The sequence below is a fragment of the Dipodomys spectabilis genome, unplaced genomic scaffold (assembly GCF_019054845.1).
Source record: "Dipodomys spectabilis isolate Male_0828 unplaced genomic scaffold, ASM1905484v1 ptg000049l, whole genome shotgun sequence".
Lineage (NCBI taxonomy): Eukaryota > Metazoa > Chordata > Mammalia > Rodentia > Heteromyidae > Dipodomys > Dipodomys spectabilis.
Genome location: NW_024870726.1, coordinates 1,373,019 through 1,398,833, shown reverse-complemented (window position 1 = coordinate 1,398,833; position 25,815 = coordinate 1,373,019). Strand labels below are relative to the sequence as shown.

General features: G+C 48.3%; 1 protein-coding gene across 3 annotated transcripts in view; it reads left to right on the top strand.

Annotated features, from left to right (window-relative positions):
- Iqca1 (IQ motif containing with AAA domain 1) overlaps window positions 1-25,815 on the top strand; it is a 120,307-nt gene that overhangs the window by 10,656 nt on the left and 83,836 nt on the right. For all 3 annotated transcript variants that reach the window (XM_042678810.1, XM_042678808.1, XM_042678809.1), the window contains exons 3-6: window positions 11-130; window positions 1,896-2,081; window positions 3,319-3,390; window positions 14,675-14,880. In XM_042678810.1, coding sequence (XP_042534744.1) covers window positions 11-130; window positions 1,896-2,081; window positions 3,319-3,390; window positions 14,675-14,880 — 584 coding nt within the window. The remainder of the gene's footprint in view (window positions 1-10; window positions 131-1,895; window positions 2,082-3,318; window positions 3,391-14,674; window positions 14,881-25,815) is intronic.

Sequence of the window (25,815 nt, the reverse complement as noted above, 5' to 3'; positions counted from 1 at the left end):
TCTTCTCTAGCAACAGTTGGATATTCCTATACCCAAATATTTTTTGAAGGAGAGGTTGGATGTGATAAGAGGAAGAGAGAGGATCCTGGCTCAGATACTCACCGAGAGTGGATTGGATATTCCTGATGTGGTGGGTGTTATTCCAACAATCTCTTCTTGTGGTCTGTGTGGTCGCCCTTCCTGGCTGCGAGAAGCAGGCGGTGCTCACCTCGAAGAGGGACTAAGTCCTCCCACCTTGGGAAATTTTGGATGTGTTTCCAGTGAGACCTAATCACCACTTTGCAGAAGTTCTGAAACAAGAGATCCAAACATAATGCTTTGTTCATTCAGTTGAGAACTCTAAGACTAACTTGATTACCAGCTTGGCTGAATTTATTTATTTTTTTTATCCCAAATTCACCTAGCTTAATTCTAGTTAAATTTTATTCATAGGAAATAATTAAGGGTTGACAAAACTTACCGGGAACTTGAAGATCAGCATGTTTTCTCTCTGGCCCTTTGTAACTTCCATTTGAGTGATACTTGGAAATGCAGAGTGTACTGTCTGTGGGGAAAGAGAAAGGAGCCCATGCACACACATGCATGTGCACATGCACGCGCACGTCAGGACCCGCTCTGTTCCCCAGCTCCCCCTCCTCATCCACTGCATCGGCGCAACCCTGTCTTCCCCGGCTTTCCCAGCTCTCGACTCCTGTCCCCTCTTGCTGGGTTCTTGTAGCAGTCTCCCAGGAAGCCTCCTGGAGGGACGAGAGGGGACTATGTTTCATCTAGTCCTTTCCATACCTGCCATGAGCCCGTTGATCTGGCAGATCTGCTTGTTCGTTTCCATGACTTGCAGGGATTTGAGGTGATGCTATCATAGACAGTGCGCTCCATCCTCCACACCAGGTACTCCAGAGCGAAGGACAGGGGGGTGTCCCTGCCCTGCAGGGACAGGCCAGGCTGTGCAGCCACAACCAGCCAACGAACTCTTCTTACAGACAGGCCCATTGGTACTGAGCCCTGGGCTGTGGTGGACGGAAGATTGCCAGTAGATGCGGGGATGACAGGGACAGGGACAGAAGCAGCCTGCCTGCCTCCAGGCCTCAAGCACAGCTGTATCCACCAGCCCAGCAGTGTCTGTCTCGCATACGCAAATGCTCAAGCCTGGAGAGAAGGCATGCTCTGCTCTCCTGACACACCAGCCCATCAAATGGTACCTGTTCTGCAGAGTTCAACTTGATAGCACATCCTTCTAGACACCTTTCGACCCCCTAACTCAAGATGGCCTCCTCTTCCTCGGGCTCTCCTCCAGCTCCTGGCAGCCATGTTCTGGCACCATAACGGGCAAAGGCACAACCCTCTCTTGATGTTGCTCACCACCCCTCCCCCCACAGCAATCTGGTCCACACCTTCCTTTTTCAGTTCAGTGGTACACATCACCTTTGGATGTTTCAAACTGCACACTAGTCCATCCTGAAAGACATTTCCTATGCAAAATAAAATGATTCCAGCCTTAGTCATGTTCACAAAAGTCAGACAGCAATTGCTTTTCAACGATGTGTTTGACTTAAAGTGTATTTTAAACTCATATTAAAAATGTGTCTTAAATTTCTGCTCCTACTCTTATGTTATGAAGTCCTAGTGGCAATGTTACATTGCAGTGAAGCTGTGTGGTTGAAGGGTGCTCGTTACTATTCCGTTTGGAAGAGTAGAGGTTAAATTTGAGATGACAGCACGAGCATGGCACAGAGTGAAAATGCATGTGAATCGCCAGGGACAAACCCACCAGGAGGTGACACGCTCCCTGCCACCAGGGTCTTAGCAGTGTGTCCCAAGCAGCAGAGTGATGTTTCTGGAACCCATGTGTGTAGTTGCCGTGTGGAAACATTGATTTGTCCCATTTCCTTTTGCAGAAATATTTTAAGAGTTTACCCTTGGAGCAGGCCACTAAATTCATCCAGATTGCCGAGCGGGCGCGGCAGGGCCGCCTGAGAGCTCTGTTCATGAAACAAATCTACCTTCAAGAATACAGAGCGAGACAATCCAAGATGCTTGGTGACAAAGCAGACACCAGCATTGCAGCCCTCCGGATCCAGAAGGTAGGAGCAGGCGCTGCTGGGGTGAGGACGGGCACCCCTCCCACGGTGGGGGGAGGGGCGGCGCCCCTCACACAGCGCAGCAGCGGTGGGGGAGGGGGACACCTTCCCGCTGCAGGGCTGAGAGATCTCCCCCGGCAGAAACCATTAACGGAATTTGGTCCTATTTTAATTTTTTTATTCTAGATCGATATAAAACACAGAGGGTTTTTTCCTTTACTCAAATACTAGAAAAGAATGTTGCTAATGGTTAGAAAAATGCTAAAATCCAGTGAGGATATCAATACTTAAAGAATATTTTAAAAAAATACTACCAGGTGCTGATGGTTCACACCTGTAATCCCAGCTACTCAGGGGCTAGGATCTGAGGCTTGTGGTTTGAAACCAGCCTGGGCAAGAAAATCCATGATACTTTTATCCCCAGTGAACTTTCAACAAACTGGAAGTGGAGCTGTGGCTCAAATGGTAGAGCACTAGCCTTGAGAAAAAAAAAAAAAGCCCAAGGACAGTGTCTAAGCCCTGAGTTCAAGCCTCAGGACCAGCACACAGAAAAATAAAAACTTAAAAGTTCATGCACAGACATAAACTTACAGAGGAGAGGTATGAAGCGAACAATCTGTTTAAAAGTTCACTGATGACCAGAGCATTGACTCTCTTTCTAGAAATACCCTGGAGGGCCTCTTCCTGCCCTCTCTCTCTTGGGCTGGAGGTGGGGCTATGTACAGGAAAAGGAAGAAGACCTTAGTGGGGTTCTGTTAGAATCAGGTTTGACAGATGATGAGTATTCAGACATAAAGTCGAGCCTGAGGAGCTGGGCTCTGCCCTGAATTTTGCTTGGTTCAGGGTGAGGGAGATGTGAGAGGGAGATTATTTCCTTTAAGTTGCTAGTTATAAAGAGGACTTGTATACTCCTTGGAAGTTTCTATGTCATAGTTCCCTATGTCACCTTGGAAATTTTTCTTGTACAATCATAAAGTGCCCCTCTTAGATCTAGCCTTGTACTCCTGCCTTCTAGAAGTTTCTCTTACAGAATTCCCAGTAGGATTCATCCTTCCTTTAGCTAAAGTTGTCCAGGGTCACAACAGAGAAGATATTCCAGGAGCACACCTACACACAATGGACTTGATGGTGTTGCCTGGGGGTTGTGCCATGAATACAGGGCAAACAATATGACATATATATTACTACATGACTGTACATGAATACACGGACAAGCAAACACACTGGTCTTTGCTTCCAGGTCTGGCGAGGTTTCCATCAGTGCAAGAAAACCGCTCGCGAGAGAGAAGAAGAGATGATATTCCTGGGTATGGTAAGTTTGCTTAAACCCAGGATCTGGTCTCTTAGATGAATGCCTGTGTAAGACACATGTCTTCTCTAGAGGCAGCTCGGGAGAATGGAGCGGCCTGTATCACACAGAACCTGTCCAGGGGCGGGGAGAGGCCGGTGCAGAGGCTCTGCACCGCTCTGTGCCACGTCACACATGCTATTCCTGTTGTCTGTCAGTGGTTCCATCAGTGTTGTTAGTATTTATGGTCATGAGAGCAGGTTTGCTTTGATTCAGCTGGCTTTGGAAGGGATTACAAACCAGAGTTGAGAAGATGTACTTCTTATCTGTTGCCAGAAACTTAGCAATTTGGGACAGTACCTGCTTGTTACGTCATAGTTTCTGTAGGCCCACAGACCTGGATTCCCTTTCAGAGGCCTCACGTGACTGCAGTCAGGGCCTCAGCAGGGATGGGTTGCATCTGAGGACCAGCTGGGAGAGTGGCTGCTGACAGAATTCCAATCCTGTGGCTGTCAGGGGCAGCCCAGAGCCCTCAGGTCTTTGCCAGCTGTGAGCTGGAGGCAGCCTCAGCTCCTTGCCATGTGGCCAACTCCCTTGGCCAAAGCCAGTGGGGAGAGCTGTGCGTTGACACATCTTGACAAACCAAGTGGCATCACGTTATCACAGCTTCCGCACAGCTTTGCAGCCCATTGATGCAGCCCCGTTGGTCAATTCTGTCTCTGTTTCCTCAGCAGTTGGAGTCCTGTTCAGAAAGTTATTGCCTGTGTTGTTTCTCCTATGTTTTCCTCTAGGGGTTTCATAGTGTCCGATTTTATGTGAGATCTTTAACCCACTTTTATTCTCAATGCTAGTGCTCTACCACTTGATCCACACCCCCACTTTGAATGATCTTTGGTGTACGTAGGGTGAGATACAGTTTCTCCTTCAGTTTTCTGCATGTGGCCATCCCGCTTCCCTGGCACCATTCATTGAAGAGATTATCTTTTGTTCAGGATGTGCTTGGGGCTCGTTTATTAACAAGTAGATGGCTATATTGGTGTGGTTTTGTTCCTGGGTCTTCTGTACTGCTCTGCTGGTTTTCAGCACAGCAGTATGATTCTGTTTTTGTTACTACAGCCCTGTAGTTTCATTTAAAGTCTGGCATCTTGATACTTCCAGCATTGCTCTTTTTGCTCAGGATTAATTTTGCCGTTTGAGATCTTTTATGCTTTCATATGAATAGTGGGATCTGTTTTTCTATTTCTGCTAAGAATGACATAGGGACTCTGATGAGGACTAAGGACTTCTTTTTCACATGGCAACCCTTTGGTGTTTGGAGGTGGTCCTTGAGTACCTTTGGGTCAGGTCACCGGAGGTCATACCCCTTACTGGGGAGCCTTGCTTGTGACAGATTTTCATTAAAGCACCAGAAGAGAAGAAATCTGGGGAGCTTGTCTCAAGATGGGCTGCTCTGAGCTACGATGCTTGGGGTCCCCTTGGGATCCCCATTTTAAACAGTATCATGGGTAAATACAAGGACTGTCTTTGAAAATACTGATGCATCCTGACTTATGAAACAGTAACTCCTCTGTACATCATCTTTTTAATAACCATTGAAAAAAACCCTGATACAATGCTCTCATGAGCTCACCAGAGAAAAGGAGAAGAACAGATGCTTGGTGCATGGCTATAATCCCAACAACTCAGGAGGCAGAGATCGGGAGCATCGCGGTTGGAGGCCAGCCCATGCAAGAAGTCAACAAAACAGCTGGGCAGGGCGACATGCACCTTTGATTGTAGCTATGTAGAGGAATAGGTATGAGGATTGTGAACCAAGGCCAGCCCAGGGAAAGAATTCAAGACCTTACCTGAAAAATAAAAGCAAAAAAAGGCTAGAGGTATGTCTCAAGTGGTAGAGTACCTGCCTAGCAAGTATGAGGCCCTGAGTTCAAACCTCAGTGCTGCAAAACGCAAAAAGAAAAGAATACACAAATATGCTATCAACAGCAAAATACAGACAAGCCGAGGGAAGCTGTCAGGTGATGTCATGAAACACTGTGGTGACAGACGAGAAGGTATGGAGCAGAGGAGATTGTCTGGGGAAGTCCAGGTTCCAGGGGTCCTGAGGCAGCCCGAAGCCTGCGTGAACCGACCGCAGCCGCAAGTGCTGGCAGGCTTCCAAGGCCTCTCTCTGTTGGGCCCCAGTGAGACACAGCTGTCCCAGGGGAACATTCAAGAGAGTTACCAGGACAATGTCGATAAAGGACAGAGAAAGGAGAGAGGGGTTGGCAGCATGAGGGAAACGGGCAAGGAGGAGCAGCCTGGGAGGGAATTCACAATCTGGAATTCACAGCCTCTATTCCAGCTCTATACCGTTTAAGAGAAGAATGAACCACAGCGCAGGGAGCGCTCGTGGCTTAAGTGCCTGCCTCTCTGCGTCCAGTTTGACTCATCACAAGTGTTAAACCCAACTGCTCATCTCAGACAGGGCTCAGAATCCACCTCTGTTTCTCTCTCAATGAGTCATCAGAATGAGAGACTTGAGTGCACGCAAGTTCTCTGCAGTAGTTAAGAATGAAAAATTAGAAATAACCACTTCTGTTCTAGAGAAGGTTTGTGACAAAATCACTTTTGGTGGCCTTGCATAATACAGTGGCATGCCAATAACAGAAAGACGTTTCTATGCGAGAGCTTGTTTAGCCTCCAGCTTCTCCTTGCCATCTCTCTCCAGACCAGAAAGATGTTTATGATTAATTTTGATTGCATGGAAATACTTAAGATGGAAGTTCAGGATTTAGAATGACACATGTAACTCTAAGTATAAGCATACATTTATACACATACCATAGAAAGAAAGCAGAAATTCAGAGTTTGAAGAGAGCTTACGTTTTCATGAGTGAACTTCAGGAGATTTTGTTGTTGATGATGTTTTCTATAATGGTCAGAGTTTTTACTTGGTTGATTTGAAAAACTATGTTTTAACTTAGAAGCAAGTGTCATTTAAATGTGATTGATATTCTCCTAAGATCTGTGCTTTCTGTGTGTATGAATAGGTCGATGAGCATGATACCACTCCACTTGTCAGCATTTTTAAGAGAGGCTTGAACTGGTCCCTGTGGCTCACACTTGTAATCCTAACTACTTAGGAGGCTGAAATTTCAAGACGAAGGTCCAAAGCCAGGCTGGGCAGAAAAGCTCAAGAGGCTCTTATTACAATTAAGTAGATGTGTTGCTCAAGTGGTAAAGCACCAGCCTTAAGAGAAAGAGCCACACAAGAATGCAGGGCCCTTAGTTCAAGCCCCAGTACTATCACAATGTGTGTGTGTGTGTGTGTGTGTGTGTGTGTGTGTGTGTGTGTGTGTGTGTGTGTGTGTGTGTTGGGGGGAGAGGCGAAGATAACTCTTGGATACAGGATATGAATGATAAAAAATAGTTACGTCTACTTTCCCACTTTAAACATTAGCAGGTTAAGATTCAATCGAGAATACTCTAAGCTTAAAACTAAAATTCACATTAGATGGGTTGACTCAGCAACTTCTATCAGTACATTTCCATTTAACCCAGTGTCTATTTCCTGGACAGCTACTGTGTGCCACAGGTTAGACTTGCTGTTCTTTTCTTTGTCTTAGTAGTGTACCTATGCCCATGCAAAGGTGTAATCCCCTGCTTGGAGCTTAGACTTCATACATTTACTTTGTCGTCTGCATGTTCTCTGTGCAATGAGAGCTGTTTGTAGTCATTTCTCAGCAATGTGGTTTGGATGGTGAAATAGAACATTGTGTCTGTTCCATTTCCCCAGTGTGCTTTTCCCCCTGAGAACATCCCCTGCTATTACGTGTCCCCTTGAAGTTTCACACGGCTGAGGAAGACCTGGGTTCCGTTTTTCTTAAAGAATCAGATCTGCTACTCAGTGGCTGATGCCAGCCCCAAATCCATGACCCCACCCTAAATCCATGACCCAGCGCCAAGACATGCTGTCAGCTGAAATGTTTCTTACCATGTCATTGATTTTCTTCTCATTTAAAAATTTCGTTTTTCCCTCTGGGTGCCAGTGGCTCACGCCTGTCATCCTAGCTACTCAGGAGGCTGAGATCTGAGGATCATGGCTCAAAAACACCCCAGGCAGACAAATCTATGAGACACTTATCTCCAGTTAACAAGCAAAAAGCCAGATGTGGATGTGTGGCTCAAGTAATACAGTGCTAGCCTTGAGCCCTGAGTTGAAATCCCTGTACCAGCACACACACAAAAATATTCATTTTTTCCATCTATTTTATAGTCAAATCTTTGACCTAACTGATCAAACTGTGTCTGTGTCTTTAAGAGATATGGTGTGCTTCCTGGAGTGGCCGTTTAGTGACAGAGCCCAGAGTTGGCCCAAAAGCTGGCCTCTGCTTCCAGCTCCTGGCCACACGTGTCTTTTACTATTGTCATAGGATGTATTTTTAATTTTCTGGAAGTTGCCATTTTAAATATTTATATTTTGATATCTTCAAAGGAGAATACGTAGCACTGTAAAAAGCCGTGTGCAGCTATTCTCACTGGCAGGGTCCACGGGTCGCTGGTGCGGAAGGCAGAGCTCAGTGGACGGCGATTTGGCCATCGTGGTCCCCGAGCGCCGTCACAGGGACTCTCGCTGGAGAGGATGCCAGGGAACCCGCACACACTCAATCTAGACTTCGTCTCATTAACTAATAAACTCCAGCGCAGGCTGGGGCGCCCGGTGAGCATGGCCTCATCTGGGGCTCACCTGGAGGGAGCTCTGTGCTCACACTGCTGGGTGCAGCTGCCCTGGTGCTTGCTTCAGGAGCTGCTGGCAAGGCCAGGTGGGCAAAGGACCCATCATGAGCTCTCTTGTGGTCCCATAGCTATGGGGAGAGGGGAGAAGGAAGAAAAGGAGAGGAGAGCCGAGGAGAGGGGAGGAGAGGAGAGGAGAGGGGAGAGGGGAGATTGGTGTCCACCCTGAGAGCCTTCCCCCCTACCCCCCGTGTGCCTCAGTTTCCTCCTCTGGGCAGTCAGCACCACTCTCTGTGGAGCAGGGATATCAGGACTTCTAGAGCGTGAGATAGAAGATACCTGCAAGTTACAGCAGCTGATGTCATCTTGGAAAATAACAATGTAAAGTCACAATCATTGAATGATTTATTTAATAGAGAGCTCTCCAGAAGTATGGCATGGGAGAGTGGATCATATTATATTGTACATAAACGTGGACATGTCAAAATGGCATCCTTTTTTATTGTTGTTGGTCATGGGGCTTGAACTCTGGGCTTGAGCACTGCCCCTAACCTTTAGTGCTCAAGGTGAGCACTCTACCACTTGAGCCACAGCGCCACTTCCAGTTTTCTGGTGGATTATTGGAGATAAGAGTCTCACAGACGTTCCTGCCCGGGCTGGCTTTGAACTTCGGTCCTCAGGCCTCAGCCTCCTGAGTAGCTAGGATCACAGGCGTGAGCCACCGGAGCCTGGTGGCGCCTTCTCTCTGTTCCAGTACTGGAGCTAACACTCAGGGCATCAAGTTCTCCTTTAGCTTTTTGCTCAGGGCTGGCACTCGACTACTGACCCAAAGCTCCGCTCGGGTCTCAGCCTCCTGAACAGCTAGGGTTACCGTCATGAGACACCAGCATCCAGCTTGTAAGCAAACCATTTTTTTTAATTGCCCTCTGTGGGCTAGCACTTGTCTTATTCCTTAATACTTTTCTATTTGCAAAAACTGTGGACTCAGACATAAAGACTGGCACCAGCTTGCTCTGGCCCAGCTGCCAAAGCAAGACCCGCGGCCTTGCCCTCCACAAAGCCTTTGTTCTGCCCTGCAGTTCTCTGGCCGGGTAACTGAGTAAACCTGTATAAACACAAGTCCATAAATACACCTGAAGTGAAACGATCAAGCCAAGCAGCTGGCTTTAACAAGCTCAGGGATGCCTGGAGCGGGCCTTCGCAGTGTGACACCTTCCCTGTGCAGATTCACAGCCGGGAGAAAGGTGAACCGCACTGCCCAGCCTGCCAGTGAGCATGGCTGTCGGTGGCACAGGCCCGGGTTCTGGAGATGGGGGGGCAGCTGGAGATGGGGGACAGCGGGAGATGGCCACTGGCTGTCACTGTTTCTTTCCCCCGAGCTCCAACCTTGCTCAACACCACCTCCCCCTCCCCAGCCAGGCGCTCCTCCAGAAGCCCAGCAACCTTTATTTGCAAATATATTTGGGACTGATAAATTGAACAAACTTTTATTTGGACAAATGTCCATTTTCTCGTACTAATCGAATGAGGAGTTTTAAAGAGAAAGCCCATCAAACATTAGATAAGCATTTTAACTTAATGGACCATGAGTCCTATTTCTCCACAAACCCAGGAAGCTTCCTATTGAGTCCTGGGTTGTTTTTTTCTTTTCAGCAACATCAGTTATTAATATGTATGTTTTTGCTGACAGAGGACCCTGCTATAAATGTGGGTTTCGTTATCTTGTTCTGGGTCATTTGCCATGGGAAGCTTGTAAATATAATGGTTTATTCACATGGGAAGCCTTCATTAAGATGCATTATTCTCCAGCTGATGCAGTTCGATATGTGGTATATTATCATGTTCTTCAGCTCCCTTTAACGTTTGTAATTTATTTTTAAATGAATTGCAGTTTACGTGGCGAGTTAACAAATTTGAATTCCATATGACCAAAGCTATTAATGAGGAAGAGATGTCTTAGCCCAGAGGAAGGGCTGCTCATTAACAGAGGTCCTACGCATATTACAAGCTTTAAATTCAAAAGCAACCAGAGCAGGGAATGACCGAAATGTATTTTTGTCTGAGAAAGTCTACATCAAGATGCATGCCCGGATGCCCACCCATTAATACCACATGGCAGTGTCGTGGGAGATGGAGAAGAACACTGCTGCCTTCCTCCGTAGCCTGGAGGGACTTGGGAAAAGCATCCAGGCCTCTCATGTCTGTCTACCAAGACGGATGCGTGCGTGTGTTGGGAAAGACATCAGAGCAGAAAGGTGCAGGCAGACAGCAGCACCGTGCTCCTGCAAGTGGTGTTCATGGTAAACTCCAAAGCAAGCTCAGGACTTCCTGTTTCACTCAGATCATGGCGCTGGTAGGGATCCTGGTGAGCCCTTATGCCTTGCGCCACCAAGCAGACACAGATGAGAGCCTCTACTCACTGAGTCCACATGGGATACAAGCAGGAGAGGCCTGGCTCACACACAACTCGGAAAAGGGAATCACCAACCCCGGGAAAGTGGCATCACAGGACTCCTACCCATCCAGAGCATCCCCCTCAGTGTTAGGACCTGCCTGCAAAACTGTTCTCCACACTGTCCAGGGGCAGATAGATCTGGCTCCCATTTTAACAGCAGTGTGAAAACATGAACTGCAGTGTGGCCATGGGAGAGGTTAGATAGACTCGCTAGGGCTGAGAGACCTCTATCCCATCCAGGCCTTTAAGTTGTCAACCAGGAATAATAAAAAAAAAAAAATGTTAGGTACGAACATCGGCTTTCTTGGGATTCAGGAAGGGAAGTGCCAGGCCTGATCTCAACACCACCCGACTCTATAGACCAAATTGTTGGTTTCGTTTTGTTGTTGCTCCAGTACTGGGGCTTGAACTCAGAACCTAGGTGCTGTCCCTTAGCTTATTTATTCAAGGTTGGTGTCTACCAGCTCCACTTCTGGCTTTTTGGTGGTTAATTGAAGAACAGAGTCCCATGGACTTTTCTGCCTGGGCTAGCTTTGAACCACGATCCTCAGATCCCAGCCTCCTGAGTAGCTAGGATCAGGCATGGGCCACCAGTGCCTAGCTAGATCATTTGATGTTATCATGGTTCTTTACAGTGATTTTATAATTCTCACTCTGCACTCACTTTTTACATATTTTAGGATTTTTCCCCTTTGCATAACAGCTGTATCTTCTCATTATACTAACCTTAGAAAATAGGGTTATTTTCTTGAGTTTTCTGATGTATATATTGATGACATATTAAATATGTGATTTCTTTTCTTCACGTAACTTTTTGGTGTAAAGTGGGCTGTATTCACCAGTGTCTACAGTGACAACGCTGTCCCCTGAGGCTCAGAGCGTCTTCAGAGAGAGAGAGAGAATGTGTGTTCACACATGCATGTGTATTACAGTTAATAGTTAATTTCTGGAATTTATTTTAGTATGTGATATAAATTCAATTGATTTAAAGATGTACTTTTGCTAATGTTCTTTGTAGAAAAGATCTTAAGTGTTGTCCAGTTCTGATGTTAAGGGACTTTGACTCTGTTCTGCTAGCCCGGATGTTTCTTTACCCTGTAAGTGCCCTTCTCTGCAGCATTCCTGACAGCAGTGGGAACACCGCTACCGCGGCTGCACCCCTCACTCCTCCACCCCTCACACCCTCCACTCACGCGCTGTGGCATGGCTTCTCGTGGCCTATCTGGGCCTTACAACCTAGTGGCAGCGTGGCTGGAAAGGGTGGGTGTGGAGAGAATTGTAGAGACAACAATCTGAAATTGTAAAATTAAGACTGTGTGAAACCAAAAGCACATACAATGGAGGAGGTCAGTCAAAGAGACACGGGGGCCAGCTGCAGCTGAGCCATGGCAGGGACAAGTTGAGCAAAAAAATAAAGCCCAGGTACAGAGTAAAGATGCCTAAGGCCATACTCACATATATATGTATTTCTATATATGTAACTTATACATATATATTATGTGTATAACTGATGGTATAAATTAATGACTAGAGGAAAGGGATACATCTGATATGTAGGAGAATCCACCCTCGGGAGCAGACCGGAAGCCCCGCGTCAGCCCAACGATCAGGGCTCACCTCCAACAGCGTCAGTTCACCATGGTGGCAGTGTGGCCCTCGGTGAAGGAACAGGGGCAGCTCTTGTTCCCTGACCAGCCACAGCCTAATTACCCCAAGGTGGGTGTGTGTCCTCATAGAGCTGGTTTCCATCACAGACAGACATGTCTGATATTTGTCAGCTTAAGAGCATTATTCTACAAAATGGTCCACAGACTTCAAAATATAGTGAACACTATCTGTGGTAAAGAACCTGAAAGCCAGGCACCAGTGGCTCATGCCTGTGACCCCAACTACTCCAGAAGCTGAGAGCTGAGGGTTGCAGTTTAAAGCTAGACTGGCAGGGAAGTCCATGAGTCTTACCTGTTAGCACCAAAAAAGCCAGAAGTAGAGATAGAACACTTGAGCAGCTCTCCTCACCACGAACCAAACTCACTTTCTGCCTCTCAGGTTAGGCCTTGGTGTGTGGTTCCCGTGGTTGTCTTTGCCTTGGACTGTGAGGATTCTGACCTTTGGCTGGGGATGGATGCTCAGAGGGTGACGGGAAGGAACTTCCACCATGACTGGGCCTGGCCTTGGACCAGGATGTTTAAACGTGACTCTCAGGCACACAAAATTTCAACTGGAAGTTTGCTATAATGTGGACATAAATGTGTCATAAACATAATTGACAATAAAACCTATCACTTCTCTGCAGTAATTTCTGTGTAGCCATTGATTCTCTCAGAACACTTGTCTTGATTTTAACTGCACTTTGTGTATCTGCTGCTGTCAGCCTGGAATTGTGGTCTGCAAATACAGTTCCACTTTGAATGTTGTTGATATTTGCACTTGTGTTTGAGTAAGATGAGTTAAAATGTCAGAACGTGATCCATTCATGTTCTCAAACTAAGTGACTTCTTTGCTAAACCAGATTGTGACTTCTTCATGATGGTTTTCATGTCTTCTTTGAGGACTTGATCCTCAAAGAAGTTTTGTGATGTTTTGTTCAAGCCTGCAGATGAGTGTGCAGTGTGCTTGTGTGCATCGTTTACATTCCTTCTGTCACACTCTGAGTCCATAAAATCAAATAAAACGATAAAACCAGCTCTTATTGGCAACACTGACCAATTTCCATGGTGTAAATTTTCCCACTGTAGCCACTTGCAAGTTACTAACCCAAATACACTTGGGAAGTTACAGGAGCTTGGCATTATAGCATCATAGAGATATAGCACACATAAATAACAGCAAGGGCAGACACACCAGGAAAATAATTCAAAAATGATGAGTTTTGAATATCAATATCTTCTGTTTCCGATTTTGTGTATGTCAGCAAATTTATATAATTTCTGATCTAAACATGGATATATTTAATGAAAGCTTGCACATTTCCTGAAAACTTGTCAGATGAATCTCAGAAGCTGTTATAGGCTGCTGCCTCATACCAGCAAATTTCTCACCTGTTGGTACATAGGATAGCCTGGCTGAGTCTCCCCTTCCCAGTCCTGCACCTCTCCTCATCTAAGCCCGCACATGCAGTATCTGACTGGCACGTGTCACAGCGTATGAGCATCTTGCCCTACCAATTTCATTTCTTCGGGGGTCCTTTTAGAAACGGGAGTTTTGTCTTAAGGTGATCTGTGTTTTCTCCCCCGCACGCGCTCCAGACGCCGGTGGTTGCTCTGCCCTTGGGAGCTGCAGCTGACCAGCTGCCGACTGCGGGTTCTGAGGGAGAGCATTCTGTTAGCAAGGCACAGTGTCGGAGTGGATGTCTGGACCCAGCTCCAGGTTTTCCTTCCTTGGAGGTCTGTAGCAATGCAACTGATGCTTTCAAAGTTCATTTTTGGTGTGGTTTTTGTTCAAAGTCAGAGCACCTCAATTCTTTTCGCAGTTCTGGCTTCAGATCCTTACTTCTTCTGTGTACTGGCCAGGAAGATTTGGCAAAGCTTTCACTTTCTGTATGGGAAAAGATATTTTTAAGGCTTCTTGAATGTGTTAGTCAGCGCTCTGTCACCATGACAAAATATGGGAGACAACCCACTTCAAAAGATAAAAGGTTTGTTCAGGCTGAGATTTTTGGATCAGCAGTCCACGATCAGCTGGTCAGATTGTTTCGGGGGTGTGGCATGGTAGTGCATTCTGGTGGCAGTGTGTGGCAGAGGACAAACACCTTCTCAAAGGGCCGCCCAGTGACCTCTAGTCCTTTCCATTAGCCCTTGCCTCCTTGAGCTCCCACCCCCTCCCAGTGGCTCCACCCAGGAGACCACGCCTTTACTCATGGGACTTGGAAGAGCATTCAGCATGGGAACTGTTGTTCTAGGTACCAGCATGTTTGCTGAGCAGGGGGCGGGGGAGATAGGGATGGGGGAAGCCTGGGTCCCTTCCCTTGTTGGTGAACCAGCTGCGGGCTTCCTCCTGCCAGAGCTGACCTCATTCCCTCCTGTAGTTCCTATGTGCCAGACGCCACAGAAGCTACTGACTGGCTAGATTCTTTTTCTCCTCATTTCCACCAGCTCTGGAACTTTCCACCCTCTCCAACTTCTCGTCCTCCACTTTCAGAACCCACCCCCGCTCTTTAACGAAGTCAGCGCCACCATCAAGCAAGCGGAGAAGGTGAACTGTCTGCGGAGCAACGTGCAGATGGAGCATGAGGAGAACTACCAGGAAGCCATGATCACCATCAAGGAGGACCTGAAGCTGATCGAGGGCCAGGACTTCAAGGAGAGCCTCAAGGACCAGATCCGCCAGTGGTTCATCGAGTGCAGGTGATGCGTGCGCCGTGGGTGTGGTACGTGTGGCCTGGGCGCGGTGAGTCCCGCCAGGCTCCTGCTCGGGTCTGTGGTGTCGGGCTGCTGGTGTCAGGTTCTTTTTTTTCTTTTCTTTTCTGGTCGGTCATGGGCCTTGAACTCTGGGCCAGGGCACTATCCCTCAGCTCTTCAGCTCAAGGCGAGTGCTCTACCACTTGAGCCACAGCGCCACGTCCAGTTTTCTAGTGGTTTATTGGAGGTAAGAGTCTCATGGATTTTCCTGCCCAGACTAGCTTTGAACCATGATCCTCAGATTTCAGCCTTCTGAGTAGCTAGGGTTACAGGCATGAGCCACAGGCACCCAGCAAGTGCCAGCTTCTTAAGCCCAGAAGCCTGTGGGTATAGAAGCACACAGTCTCTGAGTTTCACCTTTGAAAAATGAGGTTCCCAGGCTAAGAATTCAGACATGAGTTCTTTTGTGTAAGTGACATTTCTTCATGCCCTGTTTTAAAAAAAAATGATAATAATAAGCTGCTTCACGTAGAATTTCATAGCCAGGTCTGTCCCAAAATCTAAGGTTCCAGCAACCATCAGAAACCTGCCCTCCCCTCTGGCCCTCCTGGCAGTCTACGTACTTGTGAGTGGCTCGGGGTTGGTTCTCTGTCCTAGAACTGTCTGCCACACTGTGGCTGCCGGCCTCAGGACCGCAACCTGACCCAGGGCTCCCTGAAAAGAGGGGGCAATAGGAGGTCTGGGGACAAGGCCCCTGGCCTCTCAACTGATAACAGTCCTCTCGTGGCTGTTAAATACAATGCTAAATAATCATGGATTTGGTTGCAGGACTAGGGTTTTAAAGGGTTTTCTTAGTTTCACACGGTAGGACTAACACTTTGTAGGTAACTGTGTTGACGGTTTCAAGTCTATTTTCTTTGCTAAAGGCAGAGCAGAGGGCCAAGCGCCCTGATGGCTGATGGGTGCTAGGAAAGGCCGGCGTAGCTATCCTCCTGCAAGCGGGTGCGGCGTCCTGTCACACTGCTCCCCAGAGGCTCAGACGCCGGTGCTGGGCAGCTTAGCCCACCCCGCTCACTGGGAGGGCCCTGTTGACAACAGAAGACAAAATCACACTTTCCCTCATAAACAGTATTATATATTTTCTGTCATTTCATGTCTGTGGCAGGCAGGCTGCAGTCCCAGCTGGCCTTCAGAGATCCTCCCTTTGGCACAGTTCAAGCCTAACAACTCAGTTCTAAAGAAAACAATAGGGCAGACGCGCTGGCTGGTCTCCGTCTGTGTCCCTTGCCTCCGCTGGCTTGGGGACGTTGGCGCCCGCACTGTCAGTGCCCGGTGCAGAGGCCCTCGGGGCATGGATCCGAGGGGGCTCCCAGAACACGAGAGGAGGAGAATGGGGGTCTCCTCCCAGCAGTCGGAGGACGAATCCGGTCCACACCCACACAGAATGCCAGAGGTGGGCTTATTTATAACCAGTAACGGTTTATTCAGAGCGGCCCTGGCTGGTGCGAGCCTTCGCACAACACCGCAGCACCAGGTGGCAACACAGGAGGCTTCCAGAGCACCAGCTCCTCCTCTCTAGAACAGACTCACCCCACAGCACCTAACCCGCTCTCTAAACAGTGCCCTGCTCTGCTGGTGATGGCATTCGTCCATCATGAGAGCAGGAGTCCCCTGACCCCACGACTGGAAGCTCCTGCCTCTCCTCACAAGCCCCGTGACACTGAAATTCCAACTCGAGCGTGAGGAGACGCAGGCCGCAGCCCTGGCCCCGCACGCACAGGGATCTGCCGCCGGCCGTTACTTTATGTGATTTACAAAGATCCGACCTCTCAGACCTCCCTTCCCTGGAACTCTAGCACTCATAGGTCCTCAGGAATAGCCCATGTTTAGCAAAGCTAAACTGAACAAGTTAAACTGTAACAGTTTCTTCATGGATGTTTGATAGGACAGTTACGTGCGTTTGATGAACGTGCTCTGCCCTTTCCCGCAGGACAATACGTGAAATATTGAATGGTATTTCTCAAGTTCATTTGGGATGTGACCTCCCTTCTGCCTTCTTCAGGGCCTGCAGCAAGTGTGAGCTGTGAGGGATGTGTGAGTGAGGAAGCCCTGGTGTGAATCCCTTCCAACCACGGTTGTCGGGGACAGGAAGGTTCCAGCACACGCAGCGCAAGGCCCCTCCCGCTGGCCTCTGCCGCCCCCTCCCGTCCTCTCCTTGGGTCATGGTCTCCGTGAATGTACACATTTGTCAAAGCGTACCAAATTGTACCCATGAAATATGAGCCGTTGATTGCATATCAATTATGCTCCAGTCAAGCTGTTAGAAATGTGCCACAGTAATGATAGATATCAGCAAAATGCCAGGACTCAGCTCATAAAATGCTTGCTTTTCAGATGCTGGGCTTCCTCTTGTCAGCCTGGCTGTCCGTCTCGGTCTTGCTCACAGCATAAAAAACTGACATTTGCCAGCTATAACCGGCTGTCCCTCTCGCTTCAAAGTTGTCTGTTCGGGTCAGCCATCTCTTCTGAGTGGATTTAGAGGCCATCCAAACACCTCCCTCTCGAGAACCTTGCCCCATTTTCCTTCTCCTATGGCATTGATGGTGGGGGGGGGCTGTTCTTACACCCTCACATGGAGGGAGGGGCGCCCCCCCACAGAGGGGACAGCAGCCCAGCACATGCAAATGTGTGTCACTTCACAACCAACACGTGCTGAGTGTTAGGTGAATTCGTGGTTGTACATATGTCCCAGAGGAACCTACACCAGCCTAGATGGTGTAATCTTTACACACATTGACTGCATAATGTCTGTGCACACACACACACACATATACACGCACATGCACATACACACACTATAGCTTGTTGCTCCCGGGACCATGCTGAACAATGCAAGGTGAGATTAAGTGTAGCTCAAGAGAACACGCAGTGAGCTCCAGCGGAGTGAGGCAGTGTATTGATTGAAGTAAGCACACTGGTAAACTGTATAGGGCTATGTCCCGTCCGAGGTTGCATGGCTGTACTAGCCATGTGCGGCTGGCAGCTGCGTGATGCTGCGTGTACTGCAGCACCACCCAACCCGTTACCCTAGCCACGACATCGCTGGACAGTGCCAGCAGAATCCGCCTCACAGATGGTTGACCATTGCCCCAAAAGTCAATGCCTGGGCTGGTTTCCATGCCCCAGAAGGTCGTGAAGGCCCGGAGTTGGGCCTGCCTGATCTTTGGGGGCTTCCTTCTGTAGCCCATGGTTTCCGGCATACGCATCCAGTCACCCCAGTTCTAGCCTCTGGCCCATAGCCTGTCCTGCCTGGGTACTGGTTCTCTCGGGACCTCCCTGTCTTCTGTGGAGTTTTCTTAACACAATCCAGGTATTCATGGCCTTCCTCATTCGCAGCCACGTGTTCCTGGTTCTCCTGAGCACTGCCCAGGGGTCTCCGGTGTTTAGGAATCTCCTTACCCCGGCCCTGAGTTTTCTGCTGGTGTCTGGGCATGCGCTACCCTCTGACCGAGACCCTTAGCGGTGTCCCCACCCACTCACCTACCTCCTTCCTTCTCTCCACTTTGCTCACTGCCTTGTTCTTCATGTGGAGAGTGGCTCTCAGACCCTCCCCAGCAGCTTCCTCCCCAATTCCTCCCCACTTCCTCCCTGTCTCCTCCCTGAGCTCTGAGGTTTTGCATAATGATGAAGAAAAATTAGCAAGCCGGAGTCCTTACTTCCCACGAGATGTCTGGGCAACTCTGGGCTCAGACCTCACTTCCCTGTGGGTCAGTTCTGTCATCTGGGACCCATGGCACAATCCCAGAGTGCTTGCTTGGGTCCCTCTGCCCACTCTGCCTTCTTGCAGTAGCAACTGGCCTCTACTAGGATGGGAGTTCTGTAAGTTACGCCAGGAAGCAGTGAATGGGGCAGCTAGCTGTGCTAGGATCTTCTGTTCGTTTATTTTTTTCTCTTTAAACAAATACTGGGGCTTGAAATCAGGATCTTATGCTATCATTGTTTGTCTCCTTGGCTTAAGATTGTCACTCTTCCACTGGAGCCATTCTTCCACTTCCAGCTTTTTACTGATTAGTTGGAGATAAGAAACTCAGGGACTTTTCTGCCCAGCTAACTTTGAACCACAGTTCTCAGGTCTCAGCCTCCTGAGTAGCTAGGATAACAGACATTGGGACCCAACTAGTCTTCCATTCTTAACCAACTACATAATTGTATCTGGAGAAAATATGCTTGAGATGATTTTGTCCAACTGCAATCACAGAAATTTAGTTAGAAAGGCAGTTTTCCAGGAGAACCAAGTCTTCTGACTAAATTGCTTTGATTTAATTGAAAACCTTCATTGTCATGATTAATGGTTATTATATGCCCTGAATTCACAAATTTCCATCATCCAGAACTTCCCTTCTTTGTGTGTCAAAGAATAGCTTTGCAAAAATATGTTGTCTATAAATGAAATGATTATTTGTTTTTATATAGACATTTTAAAATCCAGCACATTGTTAAGTGGCAAAACTAGGTTGAAAGCACTATGTACAATTATAACCCAGATAAGCTAAAATGTACATATTCATTTGCATATATTTGCATATATTCATACAGTAGTCTCCTTTCTGTTCCAGAACCCCTGCCAGATCGTGCAGATCCGGATGCATACAATGTGGCTTTCCTATACTTGCATATCTGTGGAACAAAGCTGAGTATACACATTAGGCACAGAAAAAGATAAATAGCAGTAACTAATAAGACAGAACAAGCATACCCATGTATCATTATGCTTGTGTGTGGGGCCCTTATTAGTTCTTAAGTAAGAATTAAGCACAAGCACGGTGGTACTGCAGTAGTTGGTCTCATAACCAAGCTGGCTGCTAAGGAACTAACAGGCAGGCAGTGTATACAGCGTGGATACACTGAACGGAGGGACAGTCCACGACCCTATGAGCAGGTCCTTGCAGGGCTTGCATAGCACGAGATATCTTCATGCTACTCTGAACGGCACACTGCTGAAAACACAGCAACTGTTTATTTCTGGAATTTGCACTTAATATTTTCAGACCATAGTTGACAGCAAGCCACTGAAACCAAAACCACAGAAAGAGAAGCTGTGGACTACTGTTTTCACAACACACTCTTAAATATGTGCTTGCACATGCATGGAAACATTCTGGAAGGGTCTGCCAGAGATTCGTGAGTCTGACGGCCCTGGGGCGGGGGGGGGGGGGGGGGGGGAGGGGATGCATGGTCACGCTTCGCTTCATACCCTTCAGCATTGCCAGGAGCCTTTTGTTTCAATGGGTGTTATTTTAGAAAAATAGAGGAGGAGGGAGGGAAGAAACACTATTTGGACTGATCTTTAAAACATTGTCTCCCTGCTTTTCGAGGTATCAGTGAATGTAACACCTTCAAAACATTGTTGGACATCGTCCTTCCATACAGCCGTGGGCAGGCAGGAAGGCGGTGGTGTGTGCGAGTTTCTGCCCTCACCTGAGGTCCCGGGGATCATGGGAACTGGGAGCTTTCCCAGTGTCTTCTTGGGGCACCTACCTGTAGCGGGCTCCTAGGCGCCTCTGAAAATGCAGCCGTCCCTGGAGGACGCTTCGCTTCGCCCTGCTATTGCTGACCTTGGGTCTGGAGACCAGTCAGAGGCGGCCTCCCGGGTGCACCGTGAGGAATTCTCAAAGCCATAAAAATTCCTTTAAAAAAATAATATAAGGTCAAGGGTGAATTTATTTTTGTAATTGGATTACATTTATCTGATTGACTTTGATCAAAACCCTTCTTGCTTTTTCAAATCAAAGGCAAATGAAAAGAAAATATTGTCTTTTGAAACGTGACTCGTGATCAGTCCTCAGGATAAATTCCAGGCAGACACTCAAGGATAACTCAATAAATTAGGAGAAGTCACAAGCAATAAATACTCCCACATCCAGAATACCTAGTCTCAGCTCATTCTATCAGTACATACAGCTACCAAAGGGAGTTATTTGTGAAGTCAAATTTTAAGCTATTCAAAATGAAATGTTTTCCCCTAAGTTAAAAATCATGTATGCGTATTTGAAGAAATCTGTCAGATGAGTTTAGAGGAGATAAGTTAAATCCCTTACAATGCATGTAGACATAGATATTATGAATTTTTAGGAAATCTTATCCAAGTCTTTCCTCTCACTTTTACGTTTGCACCTTTATGGATTCTTTCTTTAAATTCTAAAACTTAAACATTGGCTTTTCCCATGTCCTTAAAATGTTCTCACACGTGTTTTTAGCCATTGCTTAGTGCTCAGTCGCATAGACCCATGAGTTAATGGATTGATGGTGGTTTCTTTAACATTTTCCAGGTTGATAAGAAGTGGTTCCTGTCTTGGTAATCCCTTTGTTTGTGCCCTCTGTGCTAGTGTGAGGTGGGGAGGCATCTGAGTCTAGTCAGCCACACTTCCTGGGCTGTGAACTGGCTGTCGTGCACCCGTGTGCCTTCGTGCTGCTGTTCCTCCTTACACAATTACAGATCCCAAAGCTTTCTGACAGATTGGTGCAGTAATGACCTCCCAGGTTGTCATTTGTCTTTTATTTATTATAACTGGCCTACATAAAGCTAGAAAGGAGAAGGAAGCGAGAAGGGAAGGAAGGAAGAAAGGGAGGGAGGGAAGGGAGGGAGGGAGGGAGGGAGGAAGGGAGGGAGGGAGGCAATCCAGTCTTGGGGCTGGTTGCCCAGTGTCTGCCCAGCGGTGCCTTGCTGGTTGTGAGTCACAGCACCCTGGTCCAGTTTCAGCCTGCCATCTGGAGGAGGCTGGCATACAACTGTCATCCACGGTGGTTGTGGAGAGTAAAGAAGGTATTATATTTGGACCCGACAAGTTTCCTGTTGAGATTATATGAATTTTCTGTGTATTTTTTCTGGGTTTTGTTTTGCTTTGTTTTGCTTTTGAGACAAAGTCTCACTGTGTAGCCCAAGTTGTGCTTGAATTCACGATCCTTCCATCTCAGCCTCCAGAGTGCTGGGATTACAGCTGCCGTACACAGTCTGTCTCTTCCTGTTTTCCCAACACCCAGGAGTAGGGACTGTCCTTGAGAAGGTGCCCTGTGGCCGTATCCTTCGTAGAGTATGCACTATTTAAAGCAGCAATTTTTGTCCAAAACTACAGCTTTAGAAACATAAGTTCAGATGGTGGATATGTCTATTGTTCATCAAGCAAACCTAGTCAAACATCATCAAACTTACCTGGTCCTGCTTCCTACCCCCAGGACTCGGCAGGAGGAGCTGAATGCTTTCCACAATGACTTGCGTGCATTAGCTATCACCGCTGTAGCACATCACCGCGTACTTGGTGGCTCAGAGCGATAGAAATGTGTTTTTGCCTTGGTCTGGAAGCGAGAAGGCTGGTCAAGGTGCTGGCATGCTGGACACCTCTGGAAGCTTGGAGAGAAGCCATTCCTCACCTCTTCTGGCCTCTGTCCTCCTCTGTGGGGGCCCAGACCCCTTGGCCTCTGACTTACAGGAAGGACTCTTGGGGACAGTATTTAGGGTACACCGAGATCATCCAGGATCATCTCCTGACTCTCACTTTACTCCCATCTGCAAAGACCCTTCTCCTGCTCCAGGGATGAGGATTCTGAATCCTTGGGGACCATCATTCAGCTTTCCACAACCCCCACAGTCCCGTGAGAGGCTCTCTGTCCCCCTTTCCCTCCACGGTGAAGGACAAGTCTCCCCAAGTTTGAGTTTAGTCTAGGCCATGGGTCGGACCCATGCTTCTGCCCAGTGGGTGGAGAAATTTGCTAAGAAATTGCAGAAATTTGCTAAGGGTCCCAGCGTCCCTGGCAGGAAGGGGCCTTCAGAGCGTCCGTCGGCCTGGAAGGGTGCCCTTCCCATGTCCATTTCTGCTCCCCATGGAGCACTATGTGCTCCCCACCCACACCCCAGGACCCCAGCTCACAGTGGCCCCCACCCCGCCACCAGGCAGCCCTTGCCAGCCTCCCTGTTCCTCATGTGAACCTGTAGGTCTCCTTGCACCCGGGAGGGGTCTGCGGCAGGGCCTCGCTCAGGCCTTTGAGCCTGGGAAGCTTTGCATAGCTTCCTTGGGCTCATAGGAGGCAGGGCAGGAATTCCTGCTCCAGTCCCGACCATGTATCTTTCTCCCGAGGGTCCAGCAGCAGGAGTCTTGTCCTGAGGGCCTCCGGCATCAGAGAACAGTGGTCTTAGCTAGCTCTCACCAAACTCCTGAGGTCTTCTCTTCCCCCCAACTTCCTAGCATCTTTGTGCACAGTATAGTAATGGCTGTGTGTAGTGTGAAGGAAAGGGGAGACACAGAAAGAATGAGAGGTGAGGGAAGAAAAAAGAGGGAAGAAAGGAGGAGATAGCATGAGGAAGATGGCTGTGCCTCATCTCTGTTACTTTATACGTGGCATCTCCCAACTCTCAGAAATCAGGCACCGTGGCTAGCACCCTGCACATGACTGACAGGGTGGGCATGACGTCCGGGGGAGGACAGACCTTCTGAAGCACCAGCCTGTGCAGAGCCAGGGCTGGTTCTCCAGGGAGAGGCCAGCTCTCCCTGCAGACTCGCAGGGGCATCCAGAAGAAGCCCCAGGAGGCTCGCCATCCGTCTCTTCGGAGCTGGGTGATCATGGCTGGACTCTTTCCCTTTATCTTCCAAGAGCTGTGCAGGGCGCCCAGACTGCTTTCAGGCTGAGAAGGAAGTCTCAGCAAGATGGATGGTCAGTCACAGAGAGGTGAGTTAGGGGCTCGCGCTTGTCAGGTTCTCAGTAATTCACACTCAGTGACTGCCAGACAGCGGCTGCGGTCAGCGAGGACCCGGGAACACTTGTGCTGTTACTCACGTGGGAAGGTGGAGCACGCCTTTCCCTGCCTGCCCCGCTCGAGTGGGACATACATGAGGTCACAGCAAATACATCAAAGCGGGGACGAGAGCTCCAGGTGGGAGCGTTGCTCGCTTGGGCCTTCGGGACGGGTGTGCAGCCTACATGACCTCCAATGGTTGATGTCAGTCATCACAGTAAATCAAATGAAGATCCTCCAGCAGCTCGAGGCTCTGGTCATGGATCCAGGCTCCAGGTCTTGATGAAAGACGCAGAGGCTCCGGGGCCAGCCAGTGTCCATTCCACACACACCTTGGTTGGGTCTCTCTGTGCCATAGACTTGCGAGCATCAAGCCCGCTCCCCTGAAGTGCTGGAACTGTGATGTCTCAGCAGCCAGGGGCTGTATCCCTCGCCCCCTGCATGCCAGCTACTCCGGGGCCTCCCTGGGACACCAGTGATGTGGGACAGGGGTGTGGAGGGCCTCAGGTCCAGGCAGCTCTGCTGCAGGTGTGATGGGAGACGGGGTGGCCAGAGGTAGGGCCATGTCCTTGAAGGCCCCACAGCATGGTGGCCTGCAGTTAGCTTGCGGAACTGGGTTTTGCACACAGGCCTTTGGGGCTGTATACGCAGAGTCTGGGTGTCTGTGCTGCACTACAGTGTAGGCATTGCCTGGGACAGAAAGGTGTTGTGCATTCGTGGTTGTAAATAGGAATGTTCACCGGATCCTGATCTTCAGTGCTTGCCTTTAGGCCCTAAAGTTGCTCTTCTCTGCAACTTTTTTTGGACTGGAGTTTGAACTCAGGGCCTTGCATTTGCTAGGCAGGCATTCCATGATTGAGCTTCCTGTTAATGCACCCTTGCTCATGCTTGTAAAACATGGGTCAAGATACATGCTGTCCCTAAACTGCTTTGTGAAATGCAACTCCTTTGTACAACTACTTAAAAATAAATTTTAAAGTTTAAAAGAAAAAGATTCCCTGCTTTCAAAAGCACCTCTCACAAAGTGAGTTTAAAACAGAGATGACTGCATAGTGTGCCCCTTGGCTCTTCTCTTCCCTGGACTGCTTTCCTGAGCTGTCTGGATCTGTGATTGGGAAGGGTGTGACAGAGAAGGTGATGCTGTCTCTGAACTGGCCTTTGCTCCTTTCCGAAGGGGCCTTGCTCTGGCCCGGGGACTACGTTTTCTACACAAATAGATGTTCGGGATAGGAATATGAAAACAAAGTCTATATACCATTTTCTCACCAGGTGAGTAATCAAAATAGGTTTCATTTAATAAAATGTTAAAGGCTGGGGCATGCGTGGCTCAAGTGGTAGAGCACTTCACCTAGCCATGAGTCAGTTCAAACCCCAGGACTGCCCAAAAGAAATGAATTCATGAACTAATTGAATTTTTAAAGAGAAGGCTAGGCTGGCTGGAGCAGTTCCTATCCATGCCGTCACAAACAGAATTCCATATAACACTTTCCGGCCAGATCGGAAGCTTTGTAGCTGCCGATGTCTGCGGACAAGTACAAACGTCACTAGGTGAGTTGGACCGCGGGGGTACCCACTGAGAGATCACTTGCCTGTGCTCATGGCACCTTCTCTCTTTTAAGAATGGGTGAAAATGGGTGTCACACACACATACACACACACACACACACACACACACACACACACACACATACACTCCCTGCTTTTCCAAGGAGACCCTTGTAATTAAGTCCATGTGCTGCCCGTAGGCTTTATAGAGTGTCAGCGAATTTATAGGCAGCAAGCGACACCTTGAGAGGCTTCCGTGCAGTGGCATAAGCTGCTTGCTCGCGAATCCAGGGTAAATTTATGGGCCCGCTGACGTTAATGGAGGTGTCTGGGTGACTGGGAGGGACTGGCCGGAACCCCCCCCCATCCATATATTTTTCATACTTGATGAAACACAGATAAATCTCTGCCCGGCGAGTCTGAAGTGGTGAGGCCCACAGAGGGTCTGCGTCAGACCTTGGGGAGAAATTTATCATTGGAGTAGTTCTGCTTTCTAAATCACTGCAACTCCAGCGCTGGCCATTTTCACATTTGTGCAAGAATCTTTGACAATATGCGTAAATTCTTACCAGGCCCTAACTTTACCAAATGCCCTGTGTCTCCCATTT